Below are 21,038 nucleotides of genomic sequence, written 5' to 3'. Positions count from 1 at the left end.
GACTCTGCATTACTTCGTTAGTAACAACTTCACCCATAAATGGGGAAGAAAACAAAAATTAACAGGTAACGAACAACAATTTCGATAATTCAACACTTAGGTACAGTAGACCTTCAACAATTAAGCAACAAGCGACTTACGTGAAGTGACTAACAGCAAATTACAACAGGGAATCAAATGACTCGACAACTCTGGAGACACGACTATCACTGACTGCCTACTACGTACTCTCTCTACTTATAATGACTAAGTTATTCCATTCGTTACGTGGGAGGGGTGTGCCATTATTACTAATTCCCTACATCTCCCCTTTTAAGTTTTTATTAGGAAGTGTCATTTTATTTAGCCAAATTTTTTTTATTCACCCCACCTCCCCTTTTTTTTAGTATTTTTGTCATACAATTTAATATTTTTTTGTAATTGGTATCTATTTTCAGGAACTCTGTATGTTTTCTTTTCCTCTCACTTGTACACCTGGGTTCAATCACCTGTAGTGGCATTGATACTTGGGACATATCATACAACCATTCCATTGGTTCCTCCAATTTCTTTGGTTTGCTTTCCATGAATCTCTTTTATCTGTTGGTTCCTGTGTCTCTTTTTTATGCCCTTTCTACTTTTTACCCAATACATCATTTTACCTATGCATTTGATAATTACACCATATTCTCAAATTTGTTTTCCATTCTTGTATGCCCTCATATACACCTTTCCAACAACTTTAAATAATTTAGCTATGTCATCCCTGGCACTTTTTCTTTTCTTGCCAGGTAGCAATTTATCAAAGACTGATTTTACTTTCCTTGCAAACATCAGCTCTGCTGGTGAGTTAGCCCCTGGTGTATTCAGGTTTGGTGTCACTTGGTACACTCTTAAAAATTGTAGTAGAGTTACTTCATCTGTGACTTCCTTATTCGATTTTCTAAGGGCTCTTTTGAAGATATCAACAAAGTGTTCTACTTGTCCATTAGATCTGGGATGGTATGGTACTGTAGTTGTATGTTCTACCAAGAACGTTTCACAAATTTAAAAAAATTCAACAGATACAAACTGCATTCCATTGTCAGACAACTATCTTGTTTGAGATGCCAAATCTTGCAAACAGTTTATGTAAAAAATTTGTCACACTTGAGGAGGCTGGTTTTTTTACACTTGTAAATTTCAGGTCATTTCGAAAAACTATCAACTACCACTAAGCAGTAAGAACCATTTAAAGGCCCAGAATGTTTACTTTTTATCATAGGGCAATGTTTTATTTAATTTTGGTCTACATACATGTGTTCCAGTCTGTTTTACTGCAATCTTTTGTTTCAGTCCTTTAGTCTCATTTGAACTTTTGATTGAACTGATTATATTTCCATATATATATATTGAATAGTTCCATCCACTCTGTGTCAAATTTTTGAATTTTTTAACACATAAATCTTTGCCTTTTTGTAAGATTTTGAAATCTTACACTACATGCAAATTCACCAAGACAATATAATTTTTTATCCTGTAACATCATGTGCTACGTTTTTAGATTTAATTAATTTTGGCTTACCAACATATTTCCATGTTTTGTCATTTATAATGGTGATGCCACTACCAGTGTCCAATTACATTTTAACACTTGTACTTCTGATTTTCACATTCGTGAATTTCCTCATTGTTATATTTCCTATTTCTTCTGATGACATACTATTTAATCTTTTTCCTTTGTTCTGTCATTTTGTCCTCTTTGTTCTACAATGTATCTTTATGTCCTATATTTCTGCAACAAAAGCACTCCATTTTTTTTTAAATGGACAATTTTTCCTGAGGTGTATACCTCCACATGCAAAACATGGGTTTATTTCCTGGTTTTTGTCGTGTTTTTAGAAAACACTTTATCTCTATTCTGACTGTTTCACACTTGCTTTACTTGGAAACAACCTTTATGTTCAATTTTCTCTGTGTTGTGTCTTAATTTGACTATCCTTTCACATTCATCTGACACTTGCTGTAGGGTTACATCCTGGTTTTGTTCCAGCTTTGCAAAAATTCTAGTTCTAACTTTTGCATCCTTTTCAGCAGTAAGTCCCATTTGGACATATCTGGATTTGATTTGTCCAGCTTAAACTTCTTGCATTTCCTGTTTACTCTACCAGCATAAGTGATGTAGTTCTCATCATTGTTTTTCTCTATGTTCAGATGCTTACAATGTATGTTGAAGAACGAGCTTTTTTCACTGAAAATTTTACACACTATATCTATTGTGTCATTAAAGTTTATGTCCGAAGGTTTTCTTGGGAGTACATAATTACTGTATTGTTCATGTTCTGTTGCTGCCAGTTCTCACAAGATTAAGTGCAAACTCAGATTGCAAACTTTAGTTACATTTCACATTAGTTTCTTAAATTATGGGTAAAAAAATTACCTGCCATGACCATGATGTGGTTAAAATTGAGATGAATGTTTTATTGTGAAGGGGACATGTGGAAGAGATAGACTCAGGAAGACGTGGGACAAAGTGGTAAGAAAGGCAGGGCTAGATTTATAGGGGTGTGGAGGGGGCGAGTGCCCAAGCATTTGTGATACTGGGGCCACCCTGCAACAATGAGCTTGTAGCACTTCTCAGCAATCAGGCATGAAAAAGCTCTCTTTCAATATACAAAAGTATCTTGAGTTCTTAAAAAGTGTAATGGACTCTCTTTTATGATAAACAACCATAGATTTTGCCACCTTAGAGATATCAATTAATTCAATTAAAAGCAGTCCCAAGGCAGCTTACAATTCTCAAGGGAATTGTTGCTGCTTTTGGGACAAAGACAGAGTAAAGGGAAACTCCTGAAAATGAGTGTGTGTGTGTGTGTGTGTGTGTGTGTGTGTGTGTGTTGTGTGTGTGTGTGTGTGTGTATGTGTGTGTGTGTATGAGTGTGTGTGTGTGTAAGTATGAATGTATATAAAGATAAAGAGATTGAGAGAAAGAAGTTATTGTCAGATTCCTTCTTTCAATGCATCACTGAGCAATAACCTTGGCTTGACCAATCAAGTCAAGGCACACACACATGCACACATACACACACACACACACACACACACACACACACACACACATTTCTACTTCTAAACGTATTTCAGTGAGGCATTGAAAACTTGTCTTATTTTATGAAACAAGTAAGGAAATGTTTCAAAATATAATTTTTGAATTTAGTTTTAATTATAAAATTACATCTCCCAACAGCTAAAAGCATTCTTTTTCGGTTTTAGAATTATTGCATATATATTCAAATATTTTCCATTAAATCAAACCCTTTTTCTTTCATATTTTTTCCTATATTTTTCATTATTCTGTCAAACACTTGAAAATACCATATGGAAGTGGGTCAAGATTGGTAACTGGGTCAAAATGAATAATTTCTGATTTCTTGTTTTATTTTTTCCCTACCTGTTTAGAAACCATTACATTGCAATTATTGCATCCTCATTTTGTACTGTTGCATCATCTTTTGGAATAAAAATTGGTCAGTATAGTTTACATAGTTGTTGTTAAAGCTGAAAGTTTGAAACATAAGAGACAGGTACTTTTTTGTTTCAAGAAATTTTTCTTCAAATTTGACTTGATTGTAATTGAGGTTGATAAAAAAATATCTGGATAATTTTTGATGTTTAACCATCAATATTCTTTTCTCTGTTTGATTTTACATAATTTTTTTTCCAAACTAATATCTAATTTGATAATCTTCAAGTTAAAAAAAGTCTAAATTGGGGCAAAATGAGTAATGATTAATTTTAGTAATTATTTCGCTTTAACTGCTTAGTGCAAAAATATGTATGGAAGAAAGCTACTCCAGCAGATCAAGAAAAAGCTATAGAGAATATTTTATGTTGAGTTTTTAGATTTAGTTCCATATTATGTGCTATTTTTCTATGATCCCCTTTCATTTGATCAAAATATTTAAAATTTTTGTTGCATTTCTGATTTTTCTGGTGTCTGAGGATGGATGTTTATGTGTATGAATCTTATTTTCAAATGTAATTCTAGAAAATTGGAAAAACAAATTTACTTTATCTTGTCTTACTCATTTTGCCCCGCCTAAATTTGTATTCCAAATGCTCAAAGAGAACAGTGATAATTTTCTGAAATAGTGTCCTGAATAGGTTTTACTGCATTTAGAGAAGGTCTTTACTGATATAGTTTTTGCAAGGTAGTGAACATTTGTAAAAAATATTTTTTTTTAAAGTAAAAAAAAATTCTGTAAATATTACTCACTGTGCCCCACCGAAGCCTACCGGAAATTGAAAAAGCAGACATTCAGAAATAACCGTTTGAATTTTCCAATTTTTATCAGGATTTCCCTCCACATTTTTTTTCACACATTGCAAAACAATGAAGGGAAGCCGTTTTAAGAGAAGAATCCATGTCTTTTAAATGTTAGTGACTCCATTCCCCCCACCCCATCATCATACAAACACATCATGCTTTTGGAACAGCAACAACCACATAAATGATTTTCCATTTTCCACTCACACACACACACACACAAAGTAAGAAGTTTTCATCATTTGTGTCTACAGAAACAAAGTGAAAGAAACTGGCGCTTCTATTGTGCTTCGCGGATGCGCGAAACTGCATCACATTTTCATTTTCAAAAATTATTTTTGAAAAACCAATAATAAAAATAAAGAAATTAAAACTCTAATAAATTGAGAGGTTTAAATGGGGATGAACATATTAAACTAAATTTCTTTTTGTAAAATCGTAATCCTTGAGGTTTCTAAATATAAATCTGGAAAAAAAAAATGTCGAAACATGTTATGCCCAGTTATATGGTGTGCTTCGATCAGGACTCTGCCGGTCTAAATGCATGAACTAAGTTAACGAAGCCAGATTATGATGAAAATTGAAAAAAGGTTTCATAGAAGTGTTATAAAAACGGTGTTTCAGAATTAAATATTTCAGTGAAATCGAACAATTATAAAAAAAAAAAATTCATTTTTATTTATGTTTATCATGTTTAATACGTGCTAATCATCATCGTTTAGCGTCCGTTTTCCATGCTAGCAAGGGGTTGGACGGTTCTACTGGGGTCTGTGAAGCCAGAAGGCTTCATCAGGCCCAGTCAAATCTAAAAGTGTATAAATTTAAAATTTTGTATTTAACTTATAATTTTTATGATTTTATTCTCATTCCTGTTATATCCCGCTTTTTTTTTTTTAAATTTGGTCGCAATCATTTTCTTAATCTCCACCCCCAGCATGGAGTAATAGTTTAGCTGAATTGAAAGAACGCATTCAGTTAGCAGTGCAGGAGATAATTCCTGAAATGCTTGAAAATGTTTCGCAACGCTAAGGATGGAGTTGGAATTTGAAGGGATACAGACGGAACACATGTTGAAATTTTTCAATAAAGTTTTGAGGTAAGATTTTTAAATCTATTTGTTTTGGCATCATAATTAAATGATAAACATAAAATGTCTTTCAGTTTTTTTTTTAAATTGCCCAGTTTTATTGAAATAGTTAATTCTGAGACACCCTGTATTTAACGGCTAAACTGGAGAACAATTTACAAAAAATCTTTTGATAACTGAAAGAGAAAAAGAAGTGGCAATCTTAGTTTCTTTTCCCAACATATTTGTTTTATTTTGCTGACGCAATCGTCGAGGTAAACCAAAATCAGTAAATGAAATGAAAATACTGTCAAAAACACAAGCATAAGTATAAATATATATCCATACAAAAATAAAACTTAATATTCACATCGATTAAATTATGGTCATGCTGTTGTCATTGCATGAATATTTTACATCCGTTATGTTAGCACAAACAGTATAACGCCGAAATAAATGTTTTATAGTATTTAGTGCAGCGCTTCTTGTTTTTGACCTCAGATTCCACAGGTGGCAACTTTATTTTTTTACTCATCACCTCTGGTTTCATAAAATAAGCACCAGTAATATACAGTAGTCAATTTAATAGACTAAATTCCATTCCTACAAAATCTCGCCTTGAGCTGAGTCCACAGAAATTTCTATTAATATTATCAAGACAAGTTTTCTGAGATCCAATCGGACATACTTATATAGGCTTTGATAGATTTAGGTAATGGCAACCGCTCAATGAATGGGTTGATGTTTGTGTCTCCACTGACTTCATTTAATTTAGAACGAATTGAGGTTCGACACATTTCACTGAGTGTACAAGGTGTTTTAATACGTTTACGTAACCAGTCGAGAAGGTGTCGTCTGGCACTTGAAATGTCCGAACCCGGTTGGACGAGTCTCATAAATGAACGAGAGAAGCTGGGTACACGACGTGAACATTGATCAATTTCATCCCAAGTCACCGGATATCCGGCTAAAACGTAAAGTTTCACTAATCGGGTTTCACACCGATCAAACATATCAACTAGAAGACTGCGACTGTAACGTCCACGCTTTTCAATGCGACATCCGTTTAGAATAAGTATGATACCAACGTCCGTCTGATCAATGGAAACAGCAGCTGATAAATGGGACCAGACACCGTCACTGTGACTCAGAAGACTGCCGTATTGAATGAAAGATTTCAGAATCGAACTTATGTTGTAGCTATTCCGCGATGCAATTCGGTGGTAAAATATTGCTGTAAGGAAAGGTGACATGTTGTTTCTTTGTATTAAGTTGATGTCAGCGCCATAGTCAAGCAGGCAAGATATTATGGTTTCATTACCAATTCGAATAGCTTCATATAATGGTGACCATTGACAGCAGTTAAGAGCATTCACTGACGCACCACATTCACAAAGCACAGATACCAACTGATCGAGATTTGAGCGTGTGGCACGGTGCAGTGGTGTGTTGTGTTGAATGTCGCACGTATTAACATCACAGCCTAGAGCGATCAGGCAAGTTGCTATTTCCAATTGTCGATAGTGGCAAGCTATGTGCAAAGGTGTCTGACCTTGGTTATCTTTAGCGTTTATATCAAAATTAGCTTCAATGAGCAAACACAATATCTGTAGGTTACCATTTTCAGCAGCATAATGTAAAGGTGTCCGACCTGATTGGTCACGGTGGATATAATTAGCACATTTGCTTTCCAACAACTCTTGAACATTTGAAAGACGTCCATCTCTGGCGGCTTCAATTAAAGACCAGTCACCTTCGGCAGATTCAGGCATTTTCTCTGTTGATTTTTGTCCAAAAGCCTACAACTGATCGAAACAAAAACGAGATATTAGAATTGAACTTTTGAAAAATGAAGCTTGTTTCATGAAAAAGAAATTATTTTCAAATATTTTGAAGGCTATATGTAAAAATATTGATTACAAATTTTGGCATAAGACCAGCAATTTCAGGACTGGGGTAAGTCGATTACATCGATCCCAGTACTCAACTGGTACTCAATTTATCGACTTCGAAAGGATGAATGGCAAAGTCGACCTCAGCGGAATTTGAACTCAGAGCATGAAGACGGTCGAAATGCCGCTAAGCATTTTGCCTGCTATGCCTTCTGCCAGCTCCGTTACCCTATTTGTATGTCAAATATTAACAAGGAAATTATTTTTTAATTGTGATATTGAATTTATTTTATTTATACAGTACCGTACTAATATTTGTCTTTTAAATTTTAACAGTTAAGCCGAAGATTTTAAAACTGATATCTACAACACAGCATTTGATCTACATCAAATAACAAATCTTACATTGTTTAAAGGAAAGTAGGAAAAATTTGAATCTGAAATGTAGCGAAATAGTGCCTGAAAATAATGGTTTTTATAAGAATTATAGAAAAACAAAAATACAACAGCGCATAAATAGCACATAATGTAATCGAGAATGAATGCATTCAACAAATCTGAAATAGCTGTGCGCGAGTGTAAATATGTGTGTATGTGTGCGTGCGCGCGTACACGCACGGTAAGTTTGATAAGTGACATGCGCACAACGTTTCGCTAATGAAGAATTTTTGTAACTTTCTGTCGATTGAGTGGAAAAACAAAAGAAGAAAAAAACACTGAACACATTTAGTAGGAGTTACATGTATTATACAAAACAGTCTGATTCGGCACCATGCGATTTAAAGTTTCGTGGGTCCCTAACAGGCATAGATTACTGAATGGTATTTCTCCATTCGACAATGAAAGTCTGAAAGGGACGGGCCTCTATTAGACGCCCGCAAAACTTTAAATCGCTCGGAAAAGAATCAAACTGCTTTAAATAATATACACCTTCTCCTCGACTTACGACCGAGTTCCGTTCCGATTGACATGTATATATATATATATGGATTTGATAGACGTAAACTGAAAGAAGCCCGTCATATATATATATATATATATATATATATATATATATATATTTGGTAGACGTAAACTGAAAGAAGCCCGTCATATATATGTATATATATATATATATATATATATATATAATTATATATATATATATAATTATATATATGTATGTATGTATGTATGTGTACGACGGGCTTCTTTCGTCTACCAAATCCACTCACAAGGCTTTGGTCGGCCCGAGACTATAGTAGAAGACACTTGCCCTAGGTACCTCGTAGTGGGACTGAACCCGGAACCATGTGGTTGGGAAGCAAGCTTCTTACCACACAGGTGTGTGTTTGTGTCAGTGTTTGTCCCCCTCACCACTTGACTACCGGTGCTGGTGTGTTTACGTCCCCGTAGCTTAGCGGTTCGGCGAAAGAGATCGGTAGAATAAGTACCAGGCTTTAAAAAAGAACGGGGGTTGATTTATTCGACTAAAATTTTATAAGGCGGTGCCTCAGCATGGTCACAGTCTAATAACTGAAACAGATAAAAGAAAGAAGAAAAAAAGAAGAAAAGATTCCCATAACGATGCCTACATAATATCTTCAAAGTCACCTGGCGAAACAGAATTACAAATTGAGAAGCAAATCCCAGCTATTGCAAACATCATTGATCTATGTCAGTTTCACTTGTGTTAGGTCAGATTTTGCATCTGTCAAACATTTCATATTGCAAGACTGCAATGATGTGGACACCGGAAGGGGGGGGGGATACGGAAAAAAAAACTAGTCCAAGAACATCTGGTGTCGGTAACACTAAGAAGACCTAAAATGCATGAGGACCTGTTAGACAGGAGCAGAAAGAATCGCAGGAAATTGACGAAGATGGAGAGACCTATCTATCTATCTATCTACCTACCTATCTATCTATCTATCTATCTATCTATCTATCTATCGATCGATCGATCGATCGTAATGTAAGAGTTGTAAAATATATCCCTTGCTACTAAAGGTACAAGGTCTGACATTTTTGGGGAGAGGGATAGTCGATTACATCGACCGCAGTGTTCAACCGGTACTTATTATAATGACTTCGAAAGGATGAAAGGCAAAGTCGTTCTCGGCAGAATTTGAACTCGGAACGTAAAGACAGACGAAATACCTATTTCTTTACTACCCACAAGGGGCTAAACACAGAAGGAACAAACAAGGACAGACAAACGGATTAAGTCTATTATATCGACTCCAGTGCGTAACTGGTACTTATTTAAACGACCCCGAAAGGATAAAAGGCAAAGCCAACCTCGGCGAAATTTGAACTCACAACGTAACGGCAGACGTAATACGGCTACGCATTTCGCCCGGCGTGCTAACGTTTCTGCTAGCTCGACATACCGCTTAGCATTTTCCCTGGCGTGCTAACGATTCTGCTATCTCCGTCGCCATAGTCATAATGTATATTACAATATACATTACATAGCACAAACATTATCTAATACAGAACTCATTACGTTGGGTTGTTTGGACAGATACGTTTCTTGTATCAAAAGTTGACGCTCTACTCTCAGCTACTCCTGAGACTGGGCGCTCACGATTGTGGGGGTGGATAAAGGGTTTATGGTTTTTATAAGGATGGGTGGACATTAGATGTATTTGGATAGATGAGCGATAAAAATCTTTGAGTATTAGCACACACACACACACACACACGCTAGCGTTATTGTGGTTGGCGGGGAAGAATACGATCTGTCAAGTAAAAAAAAAAAAAAGGAAATAACCAACTCAATGCTTTGCACTGGTTGGGATTTTCTTCGCAGAAGTCTGTCCTCGTTTGTAATATTGTTTCGCTAGGTGATTTTGAGGGTCTTCCATATGCATCGGTAGTGGAACGTGTTGTTCAGCTTTTTGTTCACGTTCACAAATACGTATTTTCCATATTTCATAGCCATATAACTATGTGGAAATGTTGGTAAAACTAAAGAACTGTATTGCCGAACCTTCATTTTTGTACATATGCTTGTTGTTGACCATAATATTACACGAAGATGGGAAAGAGCAGGTTTTAATAATAAATCACAACATTTGTTTCTGCATCGGACACCAGCTTTACATTTATATATCACTAGCAGAGATACCCGGCGTTACCCGAGTTACATACAATTGAAGAATTAGACTTTTCTGTTATATTTTCTGTAATGAACTGGAATACCTATGTTTCGAATTTCATCAAAATTGCAGATGAGGGTTATTTCCCTCTTTACACATACCCCAAAAATTGTAATCGAGCCACATCTATCCCATACTGCTGATTTTTATGCGCATATTCCAAAATTCCAGTCTTATAGAACCTGTTAAAAGGATTTTGCTCCTGAAAAATGGAGGTCATGGAGCTCTAAAATGTGAGAGTTAACGCCCCTGTTGGGGGTGGGTGTCTTAATGTCAACCAGAGAAGTTGAATTGTTGAGAATCTTTTTTACTTGGGTCTTATATCTGTTGTTTGAATTTCTTTGAAATAGGAAATATATGTTCACTGGGTTTGTAAAAGAGAGCAAAGCTACAGGAAACCAAAAGACGAATGATCACAATAAGCAGTCAGCTACAGTACCTTAGACGTTACCACTCCCAATGTAGTATTCGTCATCATCCAGTTGACAGGCACAGCCGTAAGATGCATTACGAATCTATAGCAATTGGAAGGGCGTGATCCAACTGAAGTAAACATTAACAACTGTGTGACGTGAGGGCTAAGGAGAAATGAAAGTTGGAGTTTGCAAATGACCACTATACTGATACGTAACTGGACAGAATAAATATACAATCTATAAATGTCTTTGAATAACCAGTCACTCATCTGGGAAGGTCTTAAAATCAATGTTACCATGTGGGGACTATGTGTGACCCAGTGATAATAAAAAGACTGAAAGGAGATTTGCAATCAAATAACTTTACTCAACACTTTGCAACTGAATCAGTGGAGGCATAGATGCCTTTCATTTACTTGACAATTTATGCACCATTTTGCAGAAATCACAATGTAAGTGTATGTCAAAGCAAACTCTTACACTGTTGTACCATTGAATTACAAATAATGCACATCTTCTATGCTCGAATGACCCCACAACTTCCAAGAGTACAATTATTCGTCTTTGCTTAGATAAAATGACAAAATTGTGGGTGTTAAGTCCCCATGAAGGGGTCTTTCTAACTTGTAAGAAGAGGAAATTTAATAAATATTACTTCATTTGTATCTAATATCTATGGTTAAAATTTCATCAACAGCAAAAATATATGAATTGTCATGGGGTTTGTGGCCCTTATGCATAGAATATAATTTCCAAATTTCGTAAAGATCCATTCAGTACTTTTGACTTAGTTTTGGATCATAAAAGAAATGACTAAAATTTGGAAGTTAAGGCCCCCATTAGGGTGTCCTAGAATCCTCATGTGAAGTGGAAACTTTGAGAATACTTCCTGATGTGTGTCAATTACCCGTGGTTGAAATTTCATCAACATCGAAAATTTATGAATTTTCATGGGGGGTTCTGCCCCCTTTAAGCCATCCGAAATTCAAACCAAACATATTGCATTATACCCGCCCTTATGCATTGAATCTAAGTTTCAAATATCATAAGGATCCATTCAGAAATTTTGGTCCATGAAATTGTATGAAACACACAGCATTACCCTTCTCCTTGGGCTTCGATTTTGTGTTCCAAATTTCATTATGATCGGTGCAGCAGTTTTCGAATGTATAAGTAATACACGAACACATAAAGACATTGTCTTTGATATAATAAATATGAATGTACACATATACATACATGTATATATATATATATATATATATATATATATTATATATATATATATATATATATATATATATATATATAATATATATGTGCGTGCGTGTGTGTGTGTGTGTATTATATATATATACACACACTCACACACACAAAGATAAATTGATAGATACAACTGAGTGGGCAAACAAAAATATGAGACACAGCGTAGTGCTTTTTTATGTTGATAAGCCTGGTACTTATTCTATTAGTTTCTTCTTGTGAAACCAGTAAGTTATGGGGATGTAAATAAATGAACAGCAGTTGTGAAGCAGTGATGAGGGTGAAACACAGAAACAAAGTCACACACATACACTTAAATATATACATACATATATATATACGATTGATTTCTTTAAGTTTCTGTCTACGAAATCTATATATATATATATATATATATATATATATATATATATATATATATTATATATATATATATATATATATATATAATATATATATATATAGAGAGAGAGAGAGAGAGAGAGATAAATTGTGTGGGAAAACAAAAATATGAGATACTGCCTAATGGGTTTTTTTATTTTGATAAGCCTGGTACTTATTCTATCAGTTTATTCTTGTGAAACCAGTAAGTTATGGGGATGTAAATAAACGAACACCAGTTGTTATGCAGTGATGAAGGAGACACAGACAGACTTACATATATATACGATTGATTTCTTTCAGTTTCTGTCTACAAAATCCACTGACGAGGCTTTGGTTGGTCTGAGGCTATAGCAGAAGACACATGCCAAATCACCACACAGTGGGACTGAATTGAGGACCATGTGTTTTGGAACCAAGTTTGTTACCACATAGCCACACCTGCACCTGTGTGTGTGTGTGTGTGTGTGTGTGTGTGTGTGTATGTGTGTGTATGGGTGTATATATGTATGCATGTATATATGTGAATATATATGTGTACATATTACATATACATCTATCTATATATATCTATCTACACATATACATGTATACATATACATCTATATGTATAGAAATAAATGTATACATATACAGCTATACACACACACACATACATACATACATAGGTGCAGGTGTGGTTGTGTGGTAACAAACTTTGTTCCAAAACACATGGTCCTGGTTTTAAATTTAAATTTAAAATAATAAGGGTGAGAAATTGAATATTAATTTGATTAATATGAATTGAAAACCAGTGGTGTAGCATAGAAGACTATAGCGGATCTTCTTCTAGCAAAATGGATGTCCACTGTTAATGGTTCATCTCTCTTATATAATAGTTTGACTTTAATAGTTTCAGTATTAAAGTGAAAGTATCTGACATTACAATAGAGAGATGTTTTTGTTTCACTTTTAACGCGTAATACTGAAATAGTGGAGAAGATATGATATTGTTGTGGGCTCACCCTAGGCAAGAAGTTGCCCATGACACTCCCTGGACTCTAAGTAAGGCATGTGTAAAATTTGAATGAAATTGGATGTGTAGTTCTCAAGTTTTAGAGATTCACACCGACAGACAGACAGACAGACAGACACACATTCTCAGTTTTATATATATAGATTATATAAGATTATTCTTTAGAATAATCTTATAATTAAATATTTTCCAGTAACAGCTGTGTTGGTGCTTCCTCAGGTGGAATGCAATCAAGAGCTGTCGGATTTATTTGAGTTTCATCAGATATAGCATGCCTATCATTCTCCATCAATCAATTTGTTAGATTCGAGGGAGACACATAGTTGTAGTGATACAAAACCAAATACAAATGTAATATCACAATAATAGTATCAACAACAATAGCAGTAACAGAATAAAGGCGAACCGAATGATACTAATAATAATAAAAATATTAAAATCAAATCTTTAAATGATAGTGATAATAAGATGAAAATGAAATAAAACTGAAGATGGCTTTTACCAAGCAGTAGACGAAGTGTGACAATGGGTTAAAATGAAATAAATTTACAAGGGATTATATTTTATGTGTGTGTATGTGAATGTGTGTGCGTGTGTGTATACATATACATACATTATATGTACACACACATATATGTATACATGCACATATATACACACATATATATATATAGGCATGTGTATATATAGGTATGTGTGTGTGTGTATACAAAGAAGACTCCGCCGGTTACGACGACGAGGGTCCCAGCTGATACGATCAACGGAACAGCTTGCTCGTGAAATTAACGTGCAAATGGCTGAGCATTCCACAGACACGTGTACCCTTAACGTAGTTCTCGGGGATAATCAGCGTGACACAGAGAGTGACAAGGCTGACCCTTTGAAATACAAGTACAACTCATTTTTGCCAGCTGAGTGGACTGGAGCAACGTGAAATAAAGTGTCTTGCTCAAGGACACAACGCGTCGCCGGGAATCGAACTCACAACCTTACGGTGTATACAAATAAATATATGCACACTCACACATATAGATATAGGTATGTATGTATTATGTATGTATGTAAGTATGTATGTATGTATGTATGTGTATAAATTCTTCTCTATTGTTTTCAAATTTTGGCACAAGGCCAGCAATTTCGACGAAGGGGATACAGCGATTACATCGACACTAGGATTCAACTGGTACTTATTTTATCGAGCCGGAAAGGATGAAAAGCAAAGTCGACTTTGGCGGAATTCTTCTGTATATATTAAATACGTTTTCATCCATTTATTTTTTTTGTAAAATTCAAAAGCATTCATACGCATAAAACACACGCACACACACGCACGCACACGCACGCACACACACACACACACACACACACACACACACACACACACACACACACACACACACACACACACACACACATTTCGCAGTATCTTTTTTATTTATTTATTTATTCTATATAACTAAACTAAAGGTATTTGGAAATTTTGTTGTCCACTTTTGCGTAATTTCATAAATAAATTAAATTCTAGCATGGCCATCATATAAATGCACATTTCTAATAGACGGCAAGGAAATGGCTGTTGTTATCTTCATATATCAACTTGAGAATATAGCAATGTTAAGCTGGGGGTGGGGGTAGCTAATTTTGATTAACGAACGCTTTTCATGTATAACACATAGCTGTAGAGTTGGCAGCGAGGTGAGAGGAGTTGCAGGATTCTGTTTCAAGACAGCTCGAAAGCTGAGTTACTTTCTTAAGCAGCAATATGGTATCATTTATAATGGTGGGTAATGCTGATGAGCGTAAAATTTTGTAGACTCCCCCTGCTCCTCCTCCCCTTCCCCCTGCTCCTCCCCTTCCCCCTCCTCCTCTACCATTAATCCTCCTCTTCCTTTTTAAAGGTATATCCTTCAGCGTTAGAGAGAAAGTATTTGTGCGTTTGTGCTTGTGGAACGTATTTAAGTAAACAAACAATATATATATATAAATATATACAGGTGCAGGAGTGGCTGTGTGGTAAGTAGCTTGTTTACCAACCACATGGTTCCGGGTTCAGTCCTATTTCGTGGCACCTTGTGCAAGTGTCTTCTACTATAGCCTCGGGCCGACCAAAGCCTTGTGAGTAGATTTGGTAGACGGAAACTGAAAGAAGCCCGTCGTATGTATAAATATATATATATAAATATATATATGTGTGTGTGTGTGTGTGTGTGTGTGCGTGTGTGTGTTTGTGTGGCTGTATTCGTTCCTCAACATCGCTTGACAACCGATGCTGGTGTGTTTACGTCCCCGTAACTTAGCAGTTCAGCCGAAGATACCGACAGAATAAATACTGGGCTTATAAAGAATAAGTCTTGGGGTCGATTTGCTCGACTAAAGGCGGTGCCCCAGCATGGCCGCAGTCAAACGACTGAAACAAGTAAAAGAATAAAAGAAAATAAGAATATATATATATTGTATATACTATATATGTGGCTTATTATATATATATATATATATATAGATATATATATATATATAAAATATGCATATGAACATATATATACATATATATATATATATACATACATACATACATACATACATACATACATACTACATACATACATATATATATATATAAACTCTTAGCTTGCAGAAAAATAAATGTGTGTGTGTACATGCATGCGTGTGTGTACGTTCGTGTGTGTATGTGTGGAATGTGCGCGACCTTTTGAATTGCATGTAAAGCCTGTTCAAATGATACCCACACAATTTCCGCCAGCCGAAAGCTCAGGTAGATTTGGGGTTTTGGGATAAAAGCCAGTCAACCCAAGATCGTATGCATTGGGATCGAACTCGCGACCTCACGTGTGCGAAGCGAATTTCTTACTCGTTCGGTTGTGCCTGTAATCATACGCATATTCATACATCATACATCACAGAGTCTGTCTTGTATCTTCGATTCGAACACTATCTCATTTTTATACAAAATCTATAAACATACACACGTATGCGCACACACATGCGCATATATACACACAACCAAGCAAATAAACACACAATACACGTGCACTGACACAAAATCAACCAACCAACCAACCAACCAACCAACCAACCAACCAACCACACACACATACACACACACACAAAACCAAACAACCGACAATCCACCGACCAAACACACACATACAGATACAAAACCAACTAGCCAACAACCAACTAACCATCCAACCAACCAACCAAACACACACACTTTCTCTCTCTCTCTCTCTCTCTCTCTCTCTCTCTCTCACACACACACACACACACACACACACACAAAACCAACAAGCCAACCAATCAACCAACCAAACAAACACACACACATACACAGATTTAAACAATACATCTCAGATTGTATCTTCGATTTGAACGCTCATTCACGCTCGCGCGCGCGCACACTCGCACACACAAGCACGCCATCGATAAACATCTATTTGTATGTTTGGCCCTCAACACCAACCAAAAAATGAAACGAAACAGACTTCTTTACATGGTCTGTCACAGAAAGCTGCAAACGACTTTCTATATAACAACACAAAATGGTGAGTCACATAGGGGAGTCCCTGATTCTACAACAGTTGGACAGGGCATTGAATTCGTTTCCAAGTGTGTGTGTGTGTATGTATGTATGTATGTATGTATGTATGTATGTGTGTGTGTGTGTGATTGTCGTGCGCTGATGACGGGTAAATACCCAGAAACCTGGGTCATATATGATATATGATTTATAAAAACATGTAACATACTAATAAATATCTGTAAATATAAAACCATCCGGATTTCTGAGTACCTCATTTCTTCTAATATATATATTTCTTTATTGCCCACAAGGGGTCTAAACATAGAGGGGGCAAACAAGGACAGATAAACGGATTAAGTCGATTACTTAATTTATCGACCCCGAAAGGATGAAAGGCAAAGTCGACCTCGGCGGAATTTGAACTCAGAACGTCAAATACGGCTTCGCATTTCGCCCGGCGTACTAACGTTTCTGCCAGCTCGCCGCCTTATTTTTTCTAATATATAATACCTGTACATCATCTCCAAACCTTCTAATATATGTATGTATGTGTAGATATGTATTGTGTAGATGCGTGTGTGCGTGCGCACATGCAATCATGTAAAATAAAAACCCAAATAAATAAAGAAATGATTAAACGACCTGTTTCTCCTTCTTGTCTTCCAACGAGTGCTGACAATGTTTCGGCTTTGGAACTGCCATCCTTAGTAAATTATAATTTTTTTTTACAAGGAAAATTGATCAACAACCATATTTAAGATACCATTCTTGTGGTTAGCGAATTCTTGAGAAATCAGATATTCCGTCGGTGAAAGAAATTTACCAGACGAATTTCATAGATTAAATGGCCAAAATTGGTATATATATATATATATATATATATATTCCTGTTCTTTTCTTTTTTTTTCTTGTTTCTTTTTTTCCTACTGTTTGTTTTTTTTTTCCTTTTCCCTTCTTTTCAGTAGCTGTTGTTGATAGTCATTGGCTTGTAAACATTTAAAGAAATTTTGTTTGTGATGAAAAATAAACGTTATTCACCAGCGTTGCACATGATTTACAGAAATCGAAATACCGATTAAGCTGAAAGATGCAGATTGTAGTGGGAGAAAGAGAGAGAGAGAGAGAGAGAGAGAGAGAGAGAGAGAGAGAGAGAGAGAGAGAGAGAGAGAGAGAGAGAGAGAGAGAGTGAGAGAGAGAAAGAGAGAGAGATGAAGAGAGGGAAGAGGAAGGTTTTTGTTGTCTTGAGGATGAGTCAGATATATACGATATATATTTTCTAAGGGTAATATAATTGATACATGTGCACTCCGTAGCGCGTGTGTATGTGTGTTCGATTATGTTGCGTAAGAGAAAGGGAAGCGATGAATAGAAGACAAAGTGTATATTAGCATATGTATGTATGTATGTATGTATGTATATTATGTCTGTCTGCCTGTCTGTCTGTCTGCCTGTCTGCCTGTCTGTCTGTCTGCCTATCTATCTGTCTCTCACTCTATATATATATGAATGTGTGTGTTTGTGTATGTCTGTCTTTCTGTATGTATATATACTGTATGTCTGTATATATATATATATGAATGTGTGTTTGTGTATGTATATGTCTGTCTGTCTGTCTGTCTGTCTGTCTGTCTGTATGTATGTATGTATGTATGTATGTATGTATGTATGAATGTATGTATCTATGTATGTATCTATGTATGAATGTGTGTGTGTATGCGTTATTCATGCATCGAACAGATATAAACAACAGTATTTACAAAAGCAAAAAAAAAAAAAGGAAAAAAAAAGATCCGCAAAAACCAACTAAGATACCAAGCGCACTTAACCAAGATATTAGGTAGAATGGCAGAGGAGAACGAGACTAATCAGTAAAGATAAAGGTAAATATAGAAAGTTACAATAGCATCGCTAGCATCTGTGGTAGATAGAGAATATTTACGTTTGCCAAGGATATTTATAAATCTTTTAGCTGCAGAACCTATCTTTAGGCAGGCGTCAAATTCTCTTGATATTCCATATAGAATACCGTCTGTAAACGTTATACTTTCGTTATTGCCTATTTCATTCAGGTACGTAATTCAGGTACTAAGTTTCGTGTTTTGTAGTGCAGGAATTTTTCTTGCAAACATTTTTCATAATCATTCATATACATGTATGTGTATACAAATTATGCTATGTTAATGTGCGTATATATGCACATATACAAACATGCACATGCACACACACTCATTATATATAGATGTACTCACACGTATATGTGTGTGCGTGTGTACATGTGTATATATTATACATAGCAGTATATACACGCGCACGCGCACACACTATCTATCTATCTATCTATCTATCTATCAACTTGTGCGAGGTTAGACGTTTTCCATTTAGGAGGATGAATATAATCGGTTGAACCGTCCCTTCGTACGAAAGTGATACTTATTAAAATCGCTCCCGGGGCGGGGTGAAAGCTAAAGATAAGCTCGGCATGATTTGAACTCAGAATTTAAGAACGTTAAAAACATAACTAAATAGCGCAACGCATTCATTCCGGTGCTCTACCAATTCGTTATCTCGGATAGATATTTATTTTTCACATTAAATTTTCTTGCTACATATATCCAGCAATGGGTGATTGGCTCTAGCAACCTTTTTCTTCATTTCTACTTATTTATTTGAAGAAGTGTTTTTTCAATTAAATATCCTCTCTACTATCAGAAATATAGCATCGAAGTGGCTGAGACGTGAGAGTCTTAGGTAGTTTCAGCTTTCTGCGTTCAAATCCTGCGGAAGTTAGCTGTGCTTTTCGTTCTTTCTGAGACGATGAAAAAGTACCTTCCCAAGAGATCAGTGTAGGGTCAGAAATGTTAGAACGTCGGATAGGAGACCTCCAGATTTCTCTTTCGGCTCTTTGTCTTCTGATGGTAAACAACCGTAACCAGTGGTGGCTCGTAGATAAAATTAGTGGGGATGCTACTTCAGAAAATTTTTAGCCGTTGTTTTAATATTGAGTAAAAGGAAACAAACACATAGAAAGAAAATTTATACATAAACTTGATCAGTTCGCGTTTTAGCCACTGCCGAGTAGTGTGTTTAATTTGTTCACTGAATATCACCGCGAATTCCCCCTTGTTTTCCAAAAATCCCCACTAGATCACAAAATAAGGGGAAAATGTGCCCTATTTTTCAAATCCTGCAGCAACACTGAAACTGGAAGCAGGATACTAATCTAATTCTACACTTTATCACATTTAAGAATATAAACACATTTTTAAGCACAACACACGCGGAGTCGAAAAGAAACACTACCTTTCACCCGGCACTGTCGTTCACGCAGTGCTCTCTCTCTCCTTTGTGTGAAGCTTCCTATCTCGGACATGTGAGCATACGCACAACAGCCAAACACCGGGTTGCTGGAACTGTGAAGCGCACAGTTTTATACAAGGAATTTTTATATATTTTTTTCATAAACTAGAGGATGGCTACTAACATTAAACTTAAGGATTATATAATGTACAAGTATAAAGAAAGAATTAAAGAAAAAAGGACTCATTATATTGAATGTTATCGATAATATCGAGTGGAAATGGGGGGTGGTGCTGCAGTTCCACAGTTCCTATATACGAGCCGCCATTGTCTTTGCGTTTCTTTTGAACTGCAGCAATAGGAAACTTTCATACATCGGTAACTGTTAGTCTTTCACAAAACAAAACAAAACTTTGCCTTCGTCTCCAATTTGGAAAGGAACTTGGTGTAGAAATCCATGGCCACTCATGAGCGAAGGGGACCCTAGTCATCCAGAAGTACAGTGTTATTTTTTTGTCTTTTACTTGTTGAAGTCATTGGAATGCACCTTGATGGACTTTGGTCGAATAAATCGACTCAGGTACTTAGTTTCAAAGTCTGATACCTATCAGATCTTTCTCTTTAGCTAAAGCACTAAGTTACGGGGACGTAAGCAAACCAACACCAGTTGTTAAGCAGTGGATGGTAACACACACACACACACACACACACACACGCACGTACACAAGGCTTTGGTCAA

At 35.8% G+C, this 21,038-nt stretch overlaps 2 protein-coding genes across 6 annotated transcripts in view; both read right to left on the bottom strand.

Annotated features, from left to right (window-relative positions):
- Positions 1-669: 669 nt before the first annotated feature.
- LOC115209534 lies at positions 670-2,065 on the bottom strand. Its single transcript, XM_029777967.1, has 2 exons — positions 1,915-2,065; positions 670-1,004 (listed from the first exon to the last, which is right to left on the bottom strand). Exons 1-2 carry the CDS (start codon positions 2,063-2,065, stop codon positions 670-672), a joined length of 486 nt encoding a protein of 161 aa, XP_029633827.1.
- Positions 2,066-5,578: 3,513 nt separating this feature from the next.
- The window catches only part of LOC115209409 (putative ankyrin repeat protein RF_0381), a 144,694-nt gene continuing 129,234 nt past the window's right edge, over positions 5,579-21,038 (bottom strand). For 2 of the 5 annotated variants that reach the window (XM_029777816.2, XM_029777815.2), the window contains exon 3: positions 5,579-7,156. In XM_029777816.2, the coding sequence (XP_029633676.1) occupies positions 6,005-7,123 (1,119 nt within the window). In that variant the 5' untranslated portion in view covers positions 7,124-7,156 and the 3' untranslated portion in view covers positions 5,579-6,004. Of the gene's footprint in view, positions 7,157-16,223; positions 16,524-17,644; positions 18,452-21,038 lie in introns of those variants that run through there. The other 3 variants (XM_029777814.2, XM_029777817.2, XM_036501332.1) reach the window with 3 other exon arrangements.

This window comes from Octopus sinensis, linkage group LG3 (genome assembly GCF_006345805.1).
Source record: "Octopus sinensis linkage group LG3, ASM634580v1, whole genome shotgun sequence".
Lineage (NCBI taxonomy): Eukaryota > Metazoa > Mollusca > Cephalopoda > Octopoda > Octopodidae > Octopus > Octopus sinensis.
The sequence above is the reverse complement of the archived record's forward strand: the minus strand, read 5'-3'. Positions and strand labels throughout refer to the sequence as shown.

Bases quoted from the DNA above. Each gene is read 5' to 3' on its own strand.
- LOC115209534 (XM_029777967.1), bottom strand. From the start codon at position 2,065: ATGGGACTTACTGCTGAAAAGGATGCAAAAGTTAGAACTAGAATTTTT. The intron at 1,005-1,914 runs GTTGTTTCCAAG...CGTTCTTGGTAG, and splicing joins AGAGAAAATTGAACATAAAG to AACATACAACTACAGTACCA.